The sequence below is a fragment of the Ahaetulla prasina genome, chromosome 14, assembly GCF_028640845.1.
Source record: "Ahaetulla prasina isolate Xishuangbanna chromosome 14, ASM2864084v1, whole genome shotgun sequence".
NCBI classification, from domain to species: Eukaryota; Metazoa; Chordata; class Lepidosauria; order Squamata; family Colubridae; genus Ahaetulla; species Ahaetulla prasina.
Genome location: NC_080552.1, coordinates 16,142,906 through 16,164,000, shown reverse-complemented (window position 1 = coordinate 16,164,000; position 21,095 = coordinate 16,142,906). Strand labels below are relative to the sequence as shown.

General features: G+C 47.5%; 1 protein-coding gene across 1 annotated transcript in view; it reads right to left on the bottom strand.

Annotated features, from left to right (window-relative positions):
• Positions 1-21,095, bottom strand: part of XYLT1 (xylosyltransferase 1) — a 205,373-nt gene that overhangs the window by 52,558 nt on the left and 131,720 nt on the right. The window contains exons 4-5 of the mRNA XM_058156862.1: positions 18,964-19,139; positions 16,430-16,632 (exon numbers count right to left, since the gene is read on the bottom strand). Of these exons, the coding sequence (XP_058012845.1) occupies positions 16,430-16,632; positions 18,964-19,139 (379 nt within the window). The remainder of the gene's footprint in view (positions 1-16,429; positions 16,633-18,963; positions 19,140-21,095) is intronic.

The window sequence follows — 21,095 nt, the reverse complement described above, 5'->3', positions numbered from 1 at the left end:
CCCAAGAGTTGGGAAAGGGTCTTTAAAGGAATAAGGCGTCTCTTGGTTACCCCCCTGACTAGATTCTGTAAATTGGTGAGACGCTCCTGTGACAGATAGACCCGGCCCTCTATCGTGTCTATGATGGCCCCTAAGTGTTGGATTCGATTCGTAGGATGTAAGTGACTTTTGGCCTTGTTGATCGAGAAGCCGTGGGCTTCTAGAACCTGAATGGTTGTGGACAAATCCGCTGCCGCCAGGGTCTCTGATCGAGATTGAATAAGGAGATCGTCCAGATAAGCCTGGATTCTGATTGGAATAGCCCGGAGATGCGCTGTGAGAGCGGCCATTAGCTTTGAGAAGACCCTGGGGGCCGAGGAGAGCCCGAATGGAAGGGCACAATATTGGTAATGGAGACCCCCGTGGCAGAAGCGGAGGAATCGTCTGTGAGCCGGAAGGATAGGGACGTGTAAGTATGCCTCCGTCAGGTCTACTGACGTGAGGAAGTCCCCCTCCCTGATGCTCTCCAAGATGGACTGGAGTGACTGCATCTTGAACCGCCTGTAGACTATGTGGCGGTTCAGAGCCTTCAGGTCGAGGATTGCTCTCCATCCCCCCGAGGGCTTTGGAACTATGAACAGTCGGGAGTAAAACCCCCGACCGTGCTGATCTCGTGGCACCGTTTGGATGGCCTGAATTGAGAGAAGATGTTTTATGGCCGATGCCACGAGCAGCCGTTTCGTCGGGTTGCAAGATAACGGGCACCTGACGAAATGGCCCGGGGGGGTGGAGAGGAATTCAGGATAGACCGAACCTGATTGTCTCCCTGACCCAGGAGTCCGAGGTGGACTCCTCCCATTGGCTGGCGAAGAGCGCCAGTCTGCCCCCAATGGGAGGGACGGGCAAGCAGTCAACGTGAGCGTCTGAATGGGCGACCTCTCCCCCCCCGAAAGGGCCGCTTGAAGGAACCCCTCTGACCTTGACCTGCCTGTCTATCCTGCCTATCCTGTCTACCCTGTCTGGGGGAGAAGGGTCTTTGGGTTCTGGAGTTTCCAAAGTTAGAATCAGCCGCTCTGAAGGGACGAAAATATGGGGTTGGTCTGGAGTCTGAGCAGCGGGACATGCTTGGAAGGATTTTGCGCTTGTCCTTGGTCTCTATAAGTAAAGGATCCAAGGCTGCTCCAAAGAGTGAGGTCCCGAATAAGGGGCTGAGGCCAACCTCCATTTGTTTTGGCGTCGGCTTGCCAACGCCTAAGCCAGAGAAGGCGGCGTGAGGATACTGTGGAACCAATCGATTTGGCAGCAAATCGAGAAGCATTCAGGGTGGCATCGGCTGAGTATTCGATGGCAGCTATAATCTTGTTTAAGTCCTGATGTGACCGAGTCAGTGACTGGTAAACGGTCCCAACTGTTTTAACCATAAAGGGCCGCTCTATTAAAGAAAGAGGCCGAGGAAGAGGCCCTAACGGCCCAGGCAGCCGCCTGATGACTCTTAATCAGGGTTTGTTCGGCCCGTTTGTCTTCCGGGCGAAGGGTTTCCTCTGGAGGACCTGTGACCACAGATGGCCCTGCTAATGCAACTACTGGGGCATCAACTGTGGGGATTTGCAGTAATTTAAGGAAGTTAGGTTCCAAATTATACAAGCGACGGTCCAAGGCATTAGGATTAGGACCAGTTATAGGAGTGTTCCATTGCCTATCGACTACTTCCACAAAGAGCTTGGGGGCAGGCACCTCTTCTGACTCGACCACCGGAACTGAAAACAAGTCCATGGGTGGATCAGTGGTCTCTGAGGTGGGAATTGGGGCCGGTCGGGCCACTCCCAGCCGGGTAGTGACCTTGGCCTTGTGTAGCAAAGACCGAAATAATTGTGGGTTGAAGAGACCCACAAAGGAGGGTTGGTCTGGAACCAAATCCTCATCCTCAGAGAGGTTCTCATCCCTAAGGTCCCCTTCATCCCCCAGTGAGGCCCGAGATGGAGAATGAGCCTGGAAATCTTCAGCTTGAGGTGTGGAGTAGTCCTGCACCAAATCGTGACTAGTTTGGGATGCTACATATTCTGAAACCCATGAATGGGTTCTTGTCTGCCTGGAAGCAGTAATACCCCTCTGAACAGCAGCTGCAATCATTTCTGCCATAACTGCAGGGTCATTAGCCACTGGGGCAACTGCCTGGTGACTCACAGGCCCCATTGGAATAGTGGCACTAGAAGGAACCTCTGCTGACTCAAGTACTGGCGGGGCTGCAGGTAAAACCTCCATTTCAGATACAGAAATAGGACAGAATAAATCAGAATTGGGCAGAGGTTGGGATGAGTCTACAGATATATCAGGAGATAAAGTTAATGGAGCCCCAGGAGACTGCACAGGAGGCTGAACTGGTAAGGAGGTGGATTGCTGTTCCTGTATAGTATCAGCAGATTCCCTCACTGCCCTAGCAATGGCCCTATCCATAGCCTTCTGGCGTTGTAGGGCCTTCTTTTCAGAAGTCTTAGAAATAGCCTTTTGGGGCTTAGAAATGGAGGATTGAAGTGTCTCTGACCTTGTGGGTGCATGAGAGCTCGAAGCACTAGGCCCTGGGCTTGGACTGGTCTGATGTTGCTTCCTTTTACTAGGCCGGACTGGAGGAACGGCGGCCATCTTGAAAGGCCTAACCGATAGTTAGGCCTCAAACCCCACGTGGACAAGGCCTGGATGCGAGGCCTATGAGCCTTTAGAGGCCCAAGCCAAGGCCTATTACAGAAATGACCTAGGACAAATTATAATTAAATTACCATTTAAATAAAAATTCAGTGGGAAATTTTTCCATTCTCTAGGGCCTACTAGGTATTTTGCCACGTGGCTAGTAAAACCGGAGGTGGCTAAAGGGTAATCATACTCACAGACTGAAGGCCTCAGTGAGTGGCCGGAGAGCCAGTCGAAGATCGATGCAGAGGCCCTGCTGAGTCACCAAGCGATCGGGAATGAAGCCGGGGCGCCCACGAAGATCCGGTGACTGGAAAATAGGCCCATCAATGGCCTGATTAAAGACGCCCAGAGCTCAGGTAAGGGCAGGCTGGCGGCCTAGACCCTTTATGGGTAGGCCGAGGCGATCGGGAAGCACCGGGGCGCCCAAACTTAATATTAATTAAAGCCGCCACGCGGCTGTGTTTTAAATTCGGCAGCCGCGAATTTGCCAGCCACGGGGAGGCGTAATTGAGGCCTAACAGCCTCCCCGTTCTTCCAGCAGCTTCTTATGCTGTCCCCAGCGGTATCGGGCTGAATCGCCCTTTCTCGCTGGGGAGGGGGAGGGCTCACCTACAATGGGAGCCTCAACCCCTATACCAGCAGCTGGGAAGGAATAAATAGGGCTGAATCGCCCTCCTAATTACTTAAGAAAAGCTTACTTTGGGAAGAATTCAAAGGGAAGCAGCTCCGAAGTGCGTCTGTTCCCAATCAGATCGAGTCTGAAAGCTGGAAGGCACCAGGAGGAGGAGGTGCTTTTCAACTAGCAGACTCGATCCCATTGGATACAGACCGAGTCACTCCCCATGCCTGGCTGCTGGTCCCGCCCTGCTGGAGAACCAAATTTTTTTACTACCGGTTCTGTGGGTGTGGCTTGGTGGCCATGGCAGGGGAAGGATACTGCAAAATCTCCATTCCCTCCCCACTCCTGGGGGAAGGATATTGCAAAATCTCTATTCCCACCCCATTCTGGGGCCAGACACAGGTGGTATTTGCTGGTTCTCCAAACTACTTCTGCTACCGGTTCTCCAGAACCTGTCAGAAACTGCTGGATTTCACCTCTGGGCATGACTAACTCAACAACTGCCGTGCTTAGCCATGAAAATCCGGGTCTCTCAATTGTAGTTGTAAGTTGAGGACTACCTACATCCATTAGCCCACAGGTCTCCAAACTTGGCCAGTTTGTGAATTTCAAGCCTAAGAATTCCCCAACCGTGGTTGGCTGAGGAATTCTGGGAGCTGAAGTTCACAAGTCTTCAAGTTACCAAGTCTGGACTTGCTTGCATTATCCTAATCACCAACTTCAAATAAAGATTGTACTAAAGACCTTGACGCTCACATGGAACTACTAAAACCTTATTGATTTTAATATTCAATCTTAAAAAAACCCACATCTTTTTGTTAATGAAGGATTCCCGTGAATGAATTGGGAGCAACTCATTCAGGACGTAGACCTGCATATCATTTTCCTAGTTTTTCCTCTTCGTGCCAACGTTAATTTCGTATTTGAGATACATTAGAGGAGTTTTATTGTTTTCCGACACGAAAGGGCCTCCATCTAATCGGCCCCTGGCCCTTTTGCAAAGTTGAGAGACCCGTGTGCGAAAGACATATCAAGTGGGAAAAAAACCCATGTGTGAAATTCTTCCTATTAACTTCTGAGCACTTGGAAAAGGGGAAAAAACAGACTTTAAGGTTGTTTTAAACTCCACGCACAAAGCAAAATTTTTGGAGCTCATTACCAGGAGCAGATTTACTGTCACATCTCTGAATTTTTATGCCATATAAATCTCTGTTACCCTTTAAGATGTCAGAAGCCTCCCCCCTTCTCTCCCCTTCTCCACCCCCTGTTTGTGCTGCCTTCCTAGAATTTCAAAACAAGTTTGTCTTTGCCCCGTCTTCATCAACCTTGCAAAGGGAAAAACAACAGCGGAAAAGCTATAAGATCTTTTCCTGTTAAAATAGAACTCATGTATATGCAGAGAGATGCGTTGCCAGGAAGGAGGAGACTGCAAAATACTTTTGGGCGGTGGCAAGGTTTGGAGAAGTAACCTGCTTTAAAGTTCTTTAGATGAGAAATATTTGTAGCTCAGGGTTGAACTCAGGGATGGGATTCTATTGGTTCAGACCGGTTTGGGCGAACCGGGCTCTCCGACGATCAGCTCTGAGTGAACTGGTTCACTCCGACAATTAGCTGTGAGCGAACCAGTTCACTCTGATGATCAGCTGCGAGCGAATAGGTTCACTCTGACCATCAGTTGTGAGCGAACCGGTTCACTCTGATGATCAGCTGTGAGCGAACCGGTTCACTTCGATCATCAGCTGCGAGCGAACCGGTTATATATGTAGGTCTTTGGTTGTTCGGGTTTTCTCTCGCGTAAAATTGGAAGTGTCTTGGCGACGTTTCGATGAAGTCTCATTCGTCATCTTCAGGCTTCAGCTTCGTGCTTCTGGGAGCAATGTGTGATCGCAGCTGTTTCTTCCTTATATCTATATCTATATCTATATATCTATATCTATATATCCAGCAGTTCCGACAGATGGTAGTCCAGTCTCTTCTTGAAAGCCTCCAGTGATGAAGCTCCCACAATGTCCGAAGTCAACTTCTGTTCCATGGGTTGACTGTTCTCACTGTCAGAAAATTTCTCCTTATTTCCAGGTTGAATCCATTATTCCTTGTCTGGCCCTCAGGTGCTTTGGAAAATAGCTTGACTCTCCTTCTCTCTGTGGCAGCCGCTCAAATATTGGAGGACTGCTATCCTGTCTCCCCTAGTCCTTCTCTTCACTAGACTAGCCAGGCCCTGTTCCTCTACTTTGAATGCTAGTAGCCGAGACAGACTAGTAGCCGTCACCCTTGGCCTCGCACTACTGTGACTTCAAGAGTTCCCTGAAGTCAGTATTTGCATGTCCATTTGGCATTTGCAGTATGGACACACATTTGCACACAAACACATAGAGGCTCGCAAAGCCCTTGTTTGCCGCATGGTTGGTTCACAGTCTCTGAGAGGACGACGAGACGTTTAAGGAATTTACTTAGCGATCTTTCCACATGAAAAGCTCTCAATGCTCAACATCCGACGGTGCATTTCAAGACCAACACGAGCCTGGCTAAGAGAATCTTCTTTCCCCCCCCCTCCTTTCAGGCCTGATCTTGATGGGGTGTTTTTTTTCTGCTTCAGTTTGCTCGGAGAATCCATACAACATTTAACAAGTTTATTAGAGGGGAAAAAGCAGATAGAGATAGAGATGACAGAGATAGAGACTCAGAGATGAATGGATGGGATGGATGGATGGACAGACAGATACATATAGAGACAGAGATAGATGGATGGACAAATACCATATAGAGATAGAGATTACAGAGATAGATGGATAGATGGATGGGATGGATGGATGGACAGACAGATACATATAGAGATGGGGTGGATGGATGGACAGACAGATACATATAGAGATAGAGGTGGATACAGGGGTGAAATGCTACCAGTTCGGACTGGTTTGTCTGAACCGATAGTATTAAATGCTACCGGTTTGGGAAAACTGTTAGTAAAAAAAATGCTACCGGTTTGGGCAAACCGGTATTTCCGATGATCAGCTGTGCTGCACGATTTAGGAAATCCTGCTTTCTAGCAAATCTAAATCACACGGCACAGCTGTTTCCTCCCCCTCACTGTTCTACTTACCTTTGAAGACTCCAAAAAGGCTTCTGAATCCTCCTTTTTCAGCACTGCGCGGTAGCACATGTGGTGCGCATGTGTGCGAAGCGTGTGTTTGGCCCGCATCACACATGTGCAGGCGAAGTGAACCGGTAGCGAAGTGAACCGGTAGCAGACTTCAGAGCATTTCACCCCTGCGTGTATAGATGGATGGATGGACAGGACATATAGAGGTAGATGGATGGATGGATTTCTTACTATGAGTCGAAAGAGGTCTTCAAAGCCCCTTCCATCTCCCAGACCGACAGATACAGATATAGATGGATGGATAGAGATAGAGACATGGATGGATGAATGGATTTTTTTACTGAGTGGAAAGATGGGCTGGATGGCCTTCAAAGTCCCTTCCATCTTCTGGTTTTCATCAATGGAAAGAAGCAGAACTCAATGATGCAACCCCCTTTCCCAGAATGAATCTAACCATCATTCATATTTTTACTGTTTCCCCCAAAATGAGACATTCCCTGATAATAAGCCCAATCAGGCTTTTGAGTGCATGGCAATAAGGCCAAGGGCTTATTTCAGGGTTCAACAAAAATATACGACAGGGTCTTATTTTTGGGGAAACATGGTAGTTCTATTTAGACTCTCTAAATATTTAGAGTCTCTGAGAGGGATGCGGTGGCTCAATGGCTAGGACGCTGAGCTTGTCGATCGAAAGGTCGGCAGTTCACTGGTTCGAATCCCTAGTGCTGCGTAATGGGGTGAGCTCCCGTTACTTGTCCCAGCTTCTGCCAACCTAGCAGTTTGAAAGCACGTAAAAAAAATGCAAGTAGAAAAATAGGGACCACCTTTGGTGGGAAGGGAACAGCGTTCCGTGCGCCTTTGGTGTTGAGTCATGCCGGCCACATGACCACGGGAGACGTTTTCGGACAGCGCTGGCTCTTCGGCTTTGAAACAGAGATGAGCACCATCCCCTAGAGTCGGGAACGACTAGCACGTATGTGCGAGGGGAACCTTTACCTTTACCTAATGACTCTCTATCCCACTGTTTCTGAATTCTGGGAGTTGAGGTCCATATATTTTAAAGTAGCCAAGGTTGAGATACACTGCATGAAACGAAATCAGGAATTCTGGGCTTCCGAGCAGAGCAGGACCCAGGAAATAAGCAGGGAAGACACGTTCGGCTATTCCTCAGTTCTAAACCCCTTTGCAAAGTTTACATATTCCTACCGAGAGCTCGATAAACAAGACATCCCAGTGGAACAAATTAAATGAAATCTGTGTTTTTCTAAATTTTTCACTTCTCAGATTGAGCCAATGGCAGCAGCTTAAAAATAAATAATAATAATAATAATAATTTAAAAAAAACTGGAAGCATTTTGAGAATGACATTAAGCAACATGAAAAGAACTAACAAGAAAAAAAAAGAAAAAGAAAAAAGAAGCTGGAAGCATAAAATCCACAGCAGAGCCGAGAGATTTCCAGGAAAAGCAGAGAGAACAAAATGTGATTAAAAACTATCTTCAATCTGGACCGGAGCCAAAAAGCTGCTAGCGATACTTGATAATCAAACACTCTTTTCCTTTTCGTTTTTTTTTTCTTTTTTCTTTTAAAAAAGGATGTGCGATACGCTACGCAGAATAACGCAAATCCTATTTGGCAGATTTCTTCCCTTAATTAGAACAATTGGTTTTAGCCCAGATGGGAATTGCTTTTAAGTACGGGTTTAGAAAACTGAATCTCATTGTGCTCTTAACTCCCAAATATCTTGACCCGTAGAAACCCCTATCATCTTTTATAAATCATAATATTCCTAATAATAATAAGAATACTTAAGAATGAGCTTTACATCTATATAACACCTCTCCTGCACTGGCTGCCTGTGGTCTTCCGGGTGCACTTCAAGGTGTTGGTTACCACCTTTAAAGCGCTCCATGGCTTAGGACCGGGTTATCTACGGGATCGCCTTCTGCCACTGTTTACCTCCCACCGACCCGTGCGCTCCCATAGGGAGGTTCTCCTCAGGGTGCCGTCAGCCAAACAATGTCGGCTGGGCAACCCCCAGGGGGAGGGCCTTCTCTGTGGGGGCCCCTACCCTCTGGAACGAGCTTCCCCCAGAACTTCGTCAACTTCCTGATCTCCGGACCTTCCGCCGCGAGCTGAAGACGTATTTATTCTTCCGCGCGGGACTGGCATAGAATTAGTATTATTATTTGTAATTTTAAATGGGGTTTTATGGTTTTATGTATTTTAATTTAGGGGCCAAATTTAATAAGTTTTTTTAATCAGTGTTTTTATTTGTATTGCATCTATTTATTGTTGGTTTTTATCTGGCTCTGAACCGCCCTGAGTCCTTCGGGAGAAGGGCGGTATAAAAATTAAATTATTATTATTATTATTATTATTATTATTATTATTATTATTATTATTATTATTATTATTATTATTATTATTATTATTATTAAGAACGGTTGCAGGAATTGGGTATGTCTAGGTCAGTGATGGCTAATCTTTTTGCCGTTGTGTGCCAAAAGCGGGGGGAGCATGGAGGGGTTGCGCTCATGCGTGCCCACACCTATAATTCAATGCACTCCGTGTGCCCATGTATGTGCGCGCAACCCCCTTACACGGCCCCCGCTTTTGGCATGCAATGGTATGGTGGGCCCGGTAGATCCGTTTTTCGCCCTCCCCAGGCTCCAAAGCCTTTCTAGGAGCCTGAGGAGGGCAAAAACGGCCTTCCCCACCCCACCGGAGGCCCTCCTGGAGGCTGGAAACAGTCTGTTTCCTGACTTCTGGTAGGCCAGAGACCCCCATGACCCCACAGTCCTCCTCCTCTCTCCCCCTCCACTCTGCAAACTCCACTCCCTTTTAGCACTGATGATGTTACCCAGTTGGGTAATGAAACGTCTGCAGGAAAACAACCAAGCTCAGAGAGCATCAAGGACCCTACAGTCCTCCTCCTCCTCCTCCTCCTCCTCCTCCACCACCACCTCCTCCTCCTCCTCCCCCTGCAAACTCCACTCCCTTCTAGCACTGTTGATGTTCCCTAGTTGGGTCATGAAACATCTGCAGGAAAACAACCAAGCTCAGAGAGAACCAAGGACCCCACAGTCGTAGTCCTCCTCCTCCTTCTCCTCCTCTTTCTTCTACCACACCATCTTCCTTTCTATCTGTCACAGCTTTGGTTGACGTCCTTCCCCCAACCCCCACCTGCCCACTTATCTCAACATCATATAATGTCTGTCTCCCACCTCTCATTTTTTTTTAAAAAGTTGTTTTGCAAGGCATGGCAGTCCTTTGAGGTAAATTATAGCTGCACATGACACTTTCCACCAATCAGCCAAGACAGAGTGGGAGGGCAATCTCTCCCTGACGGATTCAAGAGACAAGGAGTTATTATGGGACTTCAGTTCTCCTTCTCAACATCAGCTCGATGTTGAGAATTCAGCGCTGTTGCAAAACCTGAATCCGCGAACGTTTTGAGAACACACAAGATCTGGAGGGAGGCAAAACAGGTGGGGTTTTTTTGGCCACTGATTTTCAATCAGCTGAACCGAAGACAGTTCTTGGATGAGAAGTGAAATGTTTTCAAAGACACCCCCCAAAGAAAGTCCAGTGATCTTTTTTTGTGGGGGGGGGGAGCACTTTTGGGACAACCATGACCTGGGAGATTGAGAATCTCCCTAGAGGTGTAATGACCCATTTACAAAAATGAACTGTGTACCAGGAGATTAGGAGAACTATTCTTTTGGGATGTCTCCAATCTAGGGAGACTCATCTACCATAGGTTTAAAATAAAGTGACCAGATTTCAGCGCTGGCAAAGTGGGACACCATTTACGGGGGGGGGGGGGGGCTGCGCATGCGCACTGAGTCTTGCCACCTGGCTGAAGGAGGAGGACTGGCTGCTGCTTCTTCGCTCTTCCAGGCAGGCTCGGCTCTCCTCTCGGCTCTTCCAGGCAGGCTCGGCTCTCCTCGGCTCTCCTCTTGGCTCTTCCAGGCAGCGGGCGATCTCGCGCCCCCTTCTCCACCACTCCCCCTTCTCCGCCTCCTCCTCCTCCTTTTGCATTGCCGCCTCCCATTTTCAGAATGGGAGTGAAAAAAAAAAAATCGGGACTTTTTTGAAATGCCACGGGACGCGGGACAAATTATTAAAAAGCGGGACTGTCCTGCCAAAAGCGGGATGTCTGGTCACTATAGTTTAAAAGGTAAAGGTAAAGGATCCCCCGCACATGCGTGCTAGTTGTTCCTGACTCTAGGGGGCGGTGCTCATCTCCCTTTCAAAGCCGAAGAGCCAGTGCTGTCCAAAGATGTCTCTGTGGTCATGTGGCCGGCATGACTCAATGCCAAAGGTGCACAGAACGCTGTTCCCTTCCCACCAAAGGTGGTCCCTATTTTTCTTCTTTCATTTTTTATGTGCTTTCGAACTGCTAGGTTGGCAGAAGCTGGGACAAGTCATGGGAGCTCAGCCCATTAAGCGGCGCTAGGGATTTGAACCGTTGAACTGCCGACCTTTCGATCGACAATCTCAATGTCTTAGCCCATGAGCCCTTAGGTTTAGTTGGTGCCGATTCTGGCATCTTTGCGAAAAATTGTTGAAACTGGGTTCTTCTGTAGGACCTTTGGAAGTAGAAGTAGTTCAATGGCTAAGTAGGCCGTCCTGACTTTGGTTTAAGTCTCCCTGCTTTAATGCAGGTAGTCCTCAAGTTACGACCACAACTGAGCCCAAAATCTTACGTTCCTAAGTGAAGCGTTTGTTAAGTGAGTTTTACGACTTTTCTTGCCACAGTTTGTTAAGTGAATCGTTGTGTTTGTTAAGTGAGTAACAGGGTTGTTAAGGTGAATCTGGCTTCCCCGTTGACTTGGCTTGGGGATTACATGACCCCAGGACCCTGCAACCGTCATAACTGTGAACTAGTTGCCAAGAGGCTGAATTTTGATCACGTGACCATGGCGATGCAATGGTTGTCGGTGTGGAAAAACGGCCGCAAGTCGCTTTTTTTTCAGTGCCGTTGTAACACCGAATGGTCACTGAATGAACCGTTGTAAGTGAAGGACTACCTATGTTTTTGATTCTTGCTTCGGAGGGTGTTGCTTTTAATAGTGTGTTGTTTTCAATGGGTGTTTCACGAAGATAAATAGAACTGTATGTTATTGGTGACAGATCCATGAAATAAATCAATCAATTGGCTTTATTATATTTTTGCTCCCTATTTTGGGTTGGGTAGCTTTGTTTTCCTTGTCTTTTGTTTTTCTTGTATGCCGACGAGGATACAATTATTTAGAATTAAAAAGAAAAACAAGGCCCAACATCAATATTGAGGACATCAACTGAGTCATTTGCACAATCCAGTCAATCACTACTAACAGAACCGGAGAAGATCCAGGATAACAGGCCTTATGTCTCGGCAAACCTGTTGCTAGGAGACCAGAGAGGTTGCTAGGGAACCGTTGCTGAGGTTATCAAAGGATGGGCATCCTAAACTCCAGGTTGCTTGTGGCCCCTTGGAGTCCCATTTTTTTTTTTTTTTTGCAACTCTTGGAATGTCCCCGGATTCCCATCGGGGCAAGTCCATGAGAGAGCAAGCCAACATTTTGAGGCAGTTGAATATATGAAAACTCAAATTTAACTTCTAAAGATATTTTATAGCATTAAATAATGCCGATGTCCCAAACGTCCTCAAATCATTTTTTTGTTTTGGTCACCACACTATAAAAAGAAGTGCTGAGACTTTGGGAAGAGTGCAGAGAAGATCAACTAAGATGATTAGGGGACTGAAGGTCAAAACCAGGGGTGAAATGCTCCCAGTTCGGACCAGATCACCTGATCCGGTAGTGATGGCGGTGGGTGGTTCGGAGAACCGGTAGCAAAAATCCCTGCCTCCCCCCCCCCATGCCCAGCTGAGCCAGGTGATCATCAGAGGTGGTTTTTTTCTACTTTTAAAAGCATTTTTTCTTCAGCTTATTGCGTGGCTCAGCTGGGATCGTCAGAAGCTTAAAAAAGCATTTTTTCTACATCCCAGCTGAAAACAGAGCTTGCAAGGGCTGCATGTGCTCTCTCCCCGCCCCGCCCCCCAAGCTCCATTTTTCCTGGCAGAGGATTGCAGGAGGCCGTCACAGCCAAAAACAGAGCCTGGGAACCCGTTTTCGCTGGCAGAGCGCTCGGGCCACCACAGGCACGCCCCAAACATGAGTGATATCATGCTGGCCATACCCATCCTGCCCCTCTCCCCCCAAGGTCAAACACAACCCTGATGCGGCCCTCAATGAAATCAAGTTTGACACCCCTGTTCTATAGGTATGGGGAGTGTAACTCAGTAGCATGTGAAGGACCGGAGATCGCCTACTATCCTGTTTCCCCCCGAAAATAAGACATCCCCGGATAATAAGTCCAATCAGGCTTTTGAACGCATGTGCTAAAATAACCTCCCCCCCCGAAAATAAGCCCTCCCTGAAAATATTTAAACACATGCGCAGCCAGTCCCTACCAGGTCCTCTGGTTAGGGTTAGGGGGGCAGAGCTGGAAATCAGGTAAGACAGCAACAGGAGCCCCATCTTGCTCCACAGACTCCAAATTGTAATATAACAACAGAGTTGGAAGGGACCTTGGAGGCCTTCTAGTCCAACCCCCTGCCCAGGCAGGAAACCCTACACCATTTCAGACAAATGGCTATGTCCCCGGATTTTCTTAAAAATTTCCAGTGTTGGAGCATTCACAAATTCTGCAGGGAAGTTGTTCCCTTTACTGATTGTTCTAACTGTCAGGAAATTTCTCCTTAGTTCTAAGTTGCTTCTCTCCTTGATTAGTTTCCACCCATTGCTTCTTGTTCTACCCTCAGCAGCTTTGGAGAATAGCTTGACTCCCTCTTCTTTGTGGCAACCCCTGAGATATTGGAACACTGCTATCATGTCTCCCCTAGTCCTTCTTTTTATTAAATTAGACATACCCAGTTCCTGCAACCGTTCTTCATATGTTTTCGCCTCCAGTCCCCTAATAAGTTTTTTAATTCTTATTTTAATCTGTATTTATATGTTTTTATTTGCCTGTGAACCGCCCTGAGTCCTTCGGGAGATAGGGCGGTATACAAATGTGATCAATCAATCAATAAATAAATAAAATCATCTTTGTTGCTCTTCTCTGCACTCTTTCTAGAGTCTCAACATTATTAAGACCTCTCCAAAAATAAGGCCAAGCACTTATTTCGGGGTTCAAAAAAAATATAAGGACAGGGTCTTATTTTCGGGGAAACACGGTCTGAAAATGAGACAACGGCCCCGTGTCCCAGTTTCTCTATCCCAACGGGTAGCATCATTCCAAGACTTCCTGCATCCTTTTCAGGTGGAGAGATGCTGGGGTTCAGCCAGTACTGGTCCCGTGGACTTGAAGATGTCCCCCTTTTTATGCTTCTAGGAAGCATTTCTCGGAGCCATCAGCTGAACACCTCCCTCTCTTCCTTCTTGTCTCCCCTCCTCCTTGTTTCGAGGGCATGGAGGAGCCGAAAGGAAAAAAAGCAACTTCGTTGACCTACATCTTAAGGATACTGTTGGGTCCTGTTTAAATTCCTCTAGAACAAACAAGACGAACGGTCTTCCCGGCCAGCAGATTTACTGTGCCAAACAGAGAGCAGCCTGTTCTCTGGAGCATAACTAATACGTCGATGCATCTTATGATGGTCCTAAGCAACACCCATGACTTGCCTATTATGGGATATGACCTTTCCTTGAAGATATACCATCCACAAGCTAGCAATCAAACAGAGGATGTCCAAGGTCCACCCCTCAGTAGCCTACGAACTGTTTTATGTCTCTGCTAGCTAATATACTCTTGATGATCATTAGATTGTGTTCTCTAGGCAGCGCATTAAGTAAGACGGTTTTGTTCACCTAGCCCAGGGGTCTGCAAACTTGGCTCTTTTAAGACTTGTGGACTTCAACTCCCAGAGTGAATTGAAGTCCACAAGTCTTAAAAGAGCCAAGTTTGCAGACCCCTGACCTAGCCCAAGTGGTGGGGACAATATGAGGGCGTGCAGCTCCAGAGTTGGAGCGAGATACAAAATTTAAGAAGAAAAATAGGTGACTTACCGTACTTTTCGGAGTATAAGACAGACTCCCGCCCCCCAAAAGAGGGTGGAAATGTTGGTGCATCTTATACACTAAATACAGCCATTTTTGGCCTCCTGAAATCCTGTCCCACGCATCCTGTTTTTGCCAAAAACGGGACACGCAGAGGGTTTGGGAGGCCTGCAGAATGCTCCTGGGGGCTGGGGAGGGCAAAAACGCAACACATGGGGGGTTTGGGAGGCCAAAAACGGGCCATTATTCACAAAAATGGGACACGCAGAGGGTTTGGGAGGCCTACAGACTACTCCTGGGGGCCGGGGAGGGCAAAAACGCAACACGTGGGGGGTTTGGGAGGACAAAAACAGTCCCATTTTTCACAAAAAACGGGACATGCAGAGGGTTTGGGAGGCCTGCAGAGTGCCCCTGGGGGCCGGGGAGGGCAAAAACTGGACGTGCGGAGGCCAAAAACTATTTTTTTTTCTCGTTCTCCGCTTCAAAATCTTGGTGCGTCTTATACTGTATACTTTGCTGGCTGAGGAATTCTGGGAATTGAAGTCCACAAGTCTTAAAGCTGCCAAGGTTGGAGACCCCTGTGTCTCCAACCTTGCACTGAACTTGAAGATCCAATTTCCTCCCCCTGTGCACACCCCAGCCCTTCACGGGTCGTCCTTGACTTACAACCATTTTTTTAATAACCGGGCTTCACACTTAAGACCGTTGTAGCATCCCCACAGCCACCTGATCAAAATTGGAGGGCTTGTCAGCCAGCTTGTATTTATGACGGTTGCAGTGTCCTGGGGTCCTGTGATCACCACTTATAGACTTCCTGGCTGGCTTCTGGCAAGCAAGGCCAATGGGGGGAGAAGCCAGATTTGCTTAATGACCATGTGATTCATTTAACAACTGCAGTGATTGGCTTAACACCAGTGGCAAAAAGGAGCAAAACTCCCTGAGTGGCTGCCTTGCTGAACAACAGAAATTTGGAGCTCAGTGGAGATCGTAAGCCAAGGACAACCTGTATAGCTAAAAGTCTGTAGAGATTCTCCATCATCCAGGTCATGGTTGTTCCAAAAAGCACCTGTTGTGCCTTGTCCTCCCTCCTCTCCTCAGCCGGGCCCCTCCCGTCTCCACCCGGGCCTGTTATCAGACTCCGAGTCTGATAATGAAGATGAACGGCCTGTCATGCCTCCAGCCCCCGGCCCTGGCCCCATGCCCGAAGAGGATGTCAGGAGTGAACAGATTAAGCCCGATAAACTTCCCTCCTACAGCGTGTGAGCAGGAAGCCAGCCACATGCTGGAATTACTGACAGCAGATCCAGCTGAAGACAATTCAGAGTGGGAGGATCCTCGCTTCCGGAGATCTAAGAGGCGATGCCAGCAGAAGGAAGGGAGGGGCAGGCCTGGATAAATGCTGAGTCATGGAGCCTATATAAAGGACCTGCTTTTGGCATTCCAACCTTGAGTCAAGCAAAGTCTCATCTAGTTTGCTGCTATCGGACTCTATCGCTGAAGTCACAACTTGGACTCCTGCTTGCCCTGATAAACCTCGAAGGAATTTGGCAAAGCTGCAGAGGCTTCGTTGCCACGTTTGATACGGACTTCCTTGACCCGGTCGTCGGAGGGGGAGGGGGACACAACAACACCTTTGGGACAACCGTGACCTGAATGAATGAGAATCTCTACGGACATTTAGCTATACAATTTGGGATGAACACCTTTGGAATGGTGTGGGAGTAGGAATGGATTCCCAGAGGAAAAAATGGCTGGACTACAGGAACCAGGAGCACTAACTCAGGTGACTCTGAGGACACAGATAAACCTCCAAGTGCTTCAAGGACCTTCTAAAAGGATGCAAATGACAAGTTGCCTGCAAGGAATATCAACCCTTCCGTTCACCACCGTCCTGTCAGAGCCGAAGAAGCTTCTTAGATGAGAAGTGAAACGTCTTCAAAAGAAAAAAGCACCTGTATCTCTTGCAATCGGTCAGCAGACAATCGGTCCTGTTACCTGATAGGATAGTCCGCAGCACTGAGGTTAATGAAGAAGTCCCACGGCCAGTCCTTCATCTCCAAGAGGTCCTGCATGCTCTGGAGGTAGGTGGAAAGAAGACTGGCTCCGCCCCAGATGGTAGCCATGCGCCAGGAGGTGACTCTCACATTCGGATACTGGCTTGCGAACTGGAGCACTTGCCGGTGTAAATAGTTGGAACGCTTTATGGGGACAAAACAACGTTCAGTGAGAGGCAGTGACATCTATGCGCACATAGCCCTGGCTGGGGTGGTGGTTATGGTGTTCCTTGGTGTACTTTGAACTTGGTTGTTTTTTTACGGATGTTTCAGGACCCAACTAGGGGACATCATCTGTGCTAGAAAAGAGTGGCATTAGACCACTGGTTCTCAACCTTTATAGTGCTGCGACCCCTTTAATACAATTCCCCACGATGTGGCGACCCCAACCATAAAATTATTTTCGTTTTGAATTTATCGCGCCTGAAGCCGTATTGGCTAGTGATCTGAACTGCTTGCGATTGCCTTGAGGACGGAGGCATTAAAGCGGAGACTCCTCCCCTATTAAGTTTATCGCGCCTGAAGCCAAATTAGGCTAGCGATTGGGAGTGATTGCAGCTGGCTTGAGAGGGAGACATCAGAGCAAAGATTTCTCTCTTTTTTAATTCATGGCGCCTGAAGCCGAATTCGGCTAGCGATTTGAAGAGCCTGCAGCTGGCTTGTGGAGTCAACCATTGGAGCGCGATTCTTCGACTCACAAGTATACTTCCCATATTTCCGATGGTCTGAGGTGACCCCTGGCAAATCGTCATTCGACCCCCAACGGGGTCCCGACCCACAGGTTGAGAACTGCTGCATTAGACTGATGATGTCCCCTAGTTGGGTCACGAAAGGTCTGCTAGAAAACCACCAAGCTCAGAAAGCACCAAGGACCCCACAGTTCAACCCTGAGCTACAAATACTCTCCTCTATCGGTAAAAGTTGGGCATGACTAAGTTTGCAGTTGCATATCCATACGCATAACCCAATGTATGATGGGTATAAATGGAAAGAACCTCAAAAAACTGAAAACCAAAATAAGAGGAAGGAATCCGAGAGTACCACGAAACACTAAGGAGCAGACAATGTACAAAGGCAGGCGTAAACAAGAAATAAGTTGATGCAGCTATGATATATACAGGTAGTCCTTGACTTAAACCACAATTTATAACCACAACTGAGCCCAAACGTTTCTGTTGCTAAGTGAGACATTTGTGAAGTGGGGTTTTTGATCCCTTTTTATGAGCTTCCTTGCCACAGTTGTTAAGTGAATCTTTGCAACTGTTACATTAAGTCACGCAGTTGTGACAGTGACTCTGGCTCCCCCATTGACTTGTGCTTGCCAGAAGGTTGCAAAAGGGGACGCTGCAACCGTCATAAGTACATGCCAGTTGCCAAGTGTCTGAGTTTTGATCGCGTGACCACAAGGGGATGCTGCAGTGGCCGTAAGTTTGAAAAATACTCGTAAGTCGCTTTTTCAGGGCTGCTGAAAAGTTTGAACGGTCATAAATGAACTATTGTAAGCGGAGGACTACCGGCATGTTTAACACTGCAAAACATTCTTCACATTCTGTCATTACCAGTTTACCCAGCACCGGAAATGTGAGCGCATGCATGCGCCATCCGTGTATGCGTGAGACATCAAACAACATGGCAATTTTGCTCATGCACATCCACACCTGTGTGTGACATCAAACAACATGGCAGTTCGTTTGTGCGCGCCATTCACACATGTGTGCGGCGTCAAAACCATAGTGATATAGGATGGGATTGTGCCTGGGTAGGTGGGGTGTTCTGTCCCCCCTCGCCTCCATCCGAGCGATGGCTTAATTAGCCGGCACTATCAGCTCTGGCAGCAAACTAGCGAGCGTCTGCCAAGTGACTCTGTTATCTCCCTTGATGCCGATGAGTCACCCAGGAACAAACAGTACTTCAGCTCTTAGTTAAGCAGTTGATTTGCCTGCTACAAAGAGGCATAGCAGCCCTCGCTGGTTTTATATCCTGTGGGGTGTGGCTCCATGACTCAGCACGTCCTAGGCCTGCCCCACCCCTGCTTCTGTTGTTCCCACCTCTCCTGCCTACGAAACCTAGGGTCCAGCCAGGCCTGATTGCCATCAGCCGGGTCTAGAGGCGTGGCTTGGGGGGGGGAAAGAATCAGGGGACGGAGACCTCATTATCTCCTCCACCTGGCCTCCTCTGGCTCCTGGAGCTGAGCCAGGGAAGCCGGTGCTCCCGAGGTAAGTCCTGACAGCCCTTCCCCTTCACTTTCCAAGTCACTTTCTGGCAGGAGGCCCGGCTTGGGGGGCACAGACACAACACTCGTGCATGCCGTCTACACATGTGTGCGCCGTCAAAACCATAGTGATATAGGATGGGATTGTGCCTGGGCAGGTAGGGTTGCTACTACCGGTTCGACCGAACCGCTCTGAACTGGCTGCGCACAAAGCAAGCAGATCAAGTGCTGGGAAACAACAGAACTGGTGCTAGGTTACCTACCTTGTCAACGTGGATGTAATAAAAATGATCCTGATGATAGATAGCCTTGAACATGCGCATCAGCTGGCGAGAAGCTCTGCCATGGACGACCAGGACAAACGCGATCCTGACTGGGTCAGCTGGCATGTATTCTATAGAGTCCTCATCCCACTGGAGATTGTTATTGGCTTTCCCTGCTTGGAAAGAAAACATCATCAGGGCACAGAGCATATCTTAAGGGAGGAGCGTAGTCTATATTTTGGCAGTTGGATAAGAGATGGAAGTTGGCAACAGGAGTTAGAACTTCTAAAACTACAAGGTAAAGGTAAAGGTTCCCCTGGCACATACGTGCTAGTCGTTCCCGACTCTAGGGGGCGGTGCTCATCTCCATCTCAAAGCCGAAGAGCCAGCGCTGTCCGAAGACGTCTCCGTGGTCATGTGGCCGGCATGACTCAATGCCAAAGGTACACGGAACGCTGTTCCCTTCCCACCAAAGGTGGTCCCTATTTTTCTACTTGCATTTTTTACGTGCTTTCGAACTGCTAGGTTGGCAGAAGCTGGGACAAGTCACGGGTGCTCACCCCATTACGCGGCACTAGGGATTTGAACCGCTGAACTGCCGACCTTTCGATCAACAAGCTCTGAGTCTTAGTTGCTGAGCCATCGTGTGTCTCTTTAAAAAAAAAAACTTTACAAGAGAAAGTTTAATTTTATTATAAGTGTTCATTACTGTAACTTATTAATTTTGATTAATTCTGATTAATGTTAACAATGAATATGTATTAATATTATGAGGGAAAAACGCTGTTATTATGATATTACTATTAGAGAACACAATTATTATTACTATGATGAATATTATTCAAAAGATTGTAACCAGACTGTCTATATGGATTTTTGAACATGTTGCTCATTCTATTTATATTAATAAAAAAAAAAGGAAAAAAAAAGAGATAGAAGTTGGTAGAAGAAGTGAGGTGCAGCTAAAGCCCACATCTGGAGAATTCAACTCCCAGATATATTTTTTTAACCAGAATGGGGGGCGGGTCTCAATTGGTGGAAGATGCTAGAGAACCAATCCCAATTTAATTATCTTCCACTTATATCGGGTGTGGTGAGCTTGGTGGGTTTTTTTTGCAGACAGTTTATTACCAAACTAGGTATCACCATCAGTGCTAGAAGGGAATGGGATGTGAGGAGTGGAAAGGAGGAGGAGGAATAGAATAAAATAGAACAGAACAGAACAGAACAGAACAGAACAGAATACAATAGAATAGATTTTTTTATTGGGCAAGTGTTTGATTGGACACACAAGGAATTTGTCTTGGTGCATACGCTCTCAGTGTACATGAAAGAAAAGATACGTTCGTCAAGAATCATATGGGCTATTTACGGGACCGCCTACTGCACAAACAGCCTCCCACCGACCTGTGCGCTCCCACAAGGAGGGCCTCCTTGGGGTGCCGTCGGTGAAACAATGTCAACTGGCGACCCCCAGGGGCAGGGCCTTCTCTGTGGGGGCTCCTGCCCTCTGGAACGAGCTGCCTCCAGGGCTTTGCCAACTCCCCGACCTTCGGACCTTCCGCCGTGAGCTGAAGACTCTTTTATTCCATTGAGCTGGGCTAGCCTGATTAAGTAATTTTAAATGGGGTTTTAGTTTTTTGTATTAGTTAGTTTTCTAACATTTTGGCCATTATTTATATAAATTTTTAGTCTGTTTTTAATGTGTATTTATTGTATCTTTTAAATTGGCTGTTAACCGCCCTGAGTCCTTCGGGAGAAGGGTGGTATACAAATACAATAAATAAATAAATAAATAAATAAATAAATAAATAAATAAATAAATAAATAAATAAATAAATAAATAAATAAATAAACAAGGTACGACATTTAATGATAGTCGTAGGGTACAAATAAGCAATCAGGAGGAGGAGGCAGGACGACAACTATGGGGTCCTTGGTGCTCTCTGAGGTTGGCTGTTTTCTTGCAGACATTTTATTACCCAGTTGGGTAACCTCATCAATGCTAGAAGGGAGTGGGGTTTATGGAGGAGAAAGGAGGAGGAGGAGGAGGAGGAGGAGGTCGACGACTGTGGTGCTGTCATGGTGCTGTCTGAGCTTGGATGTTTTCTTACAGACGCTTCATTACCCAA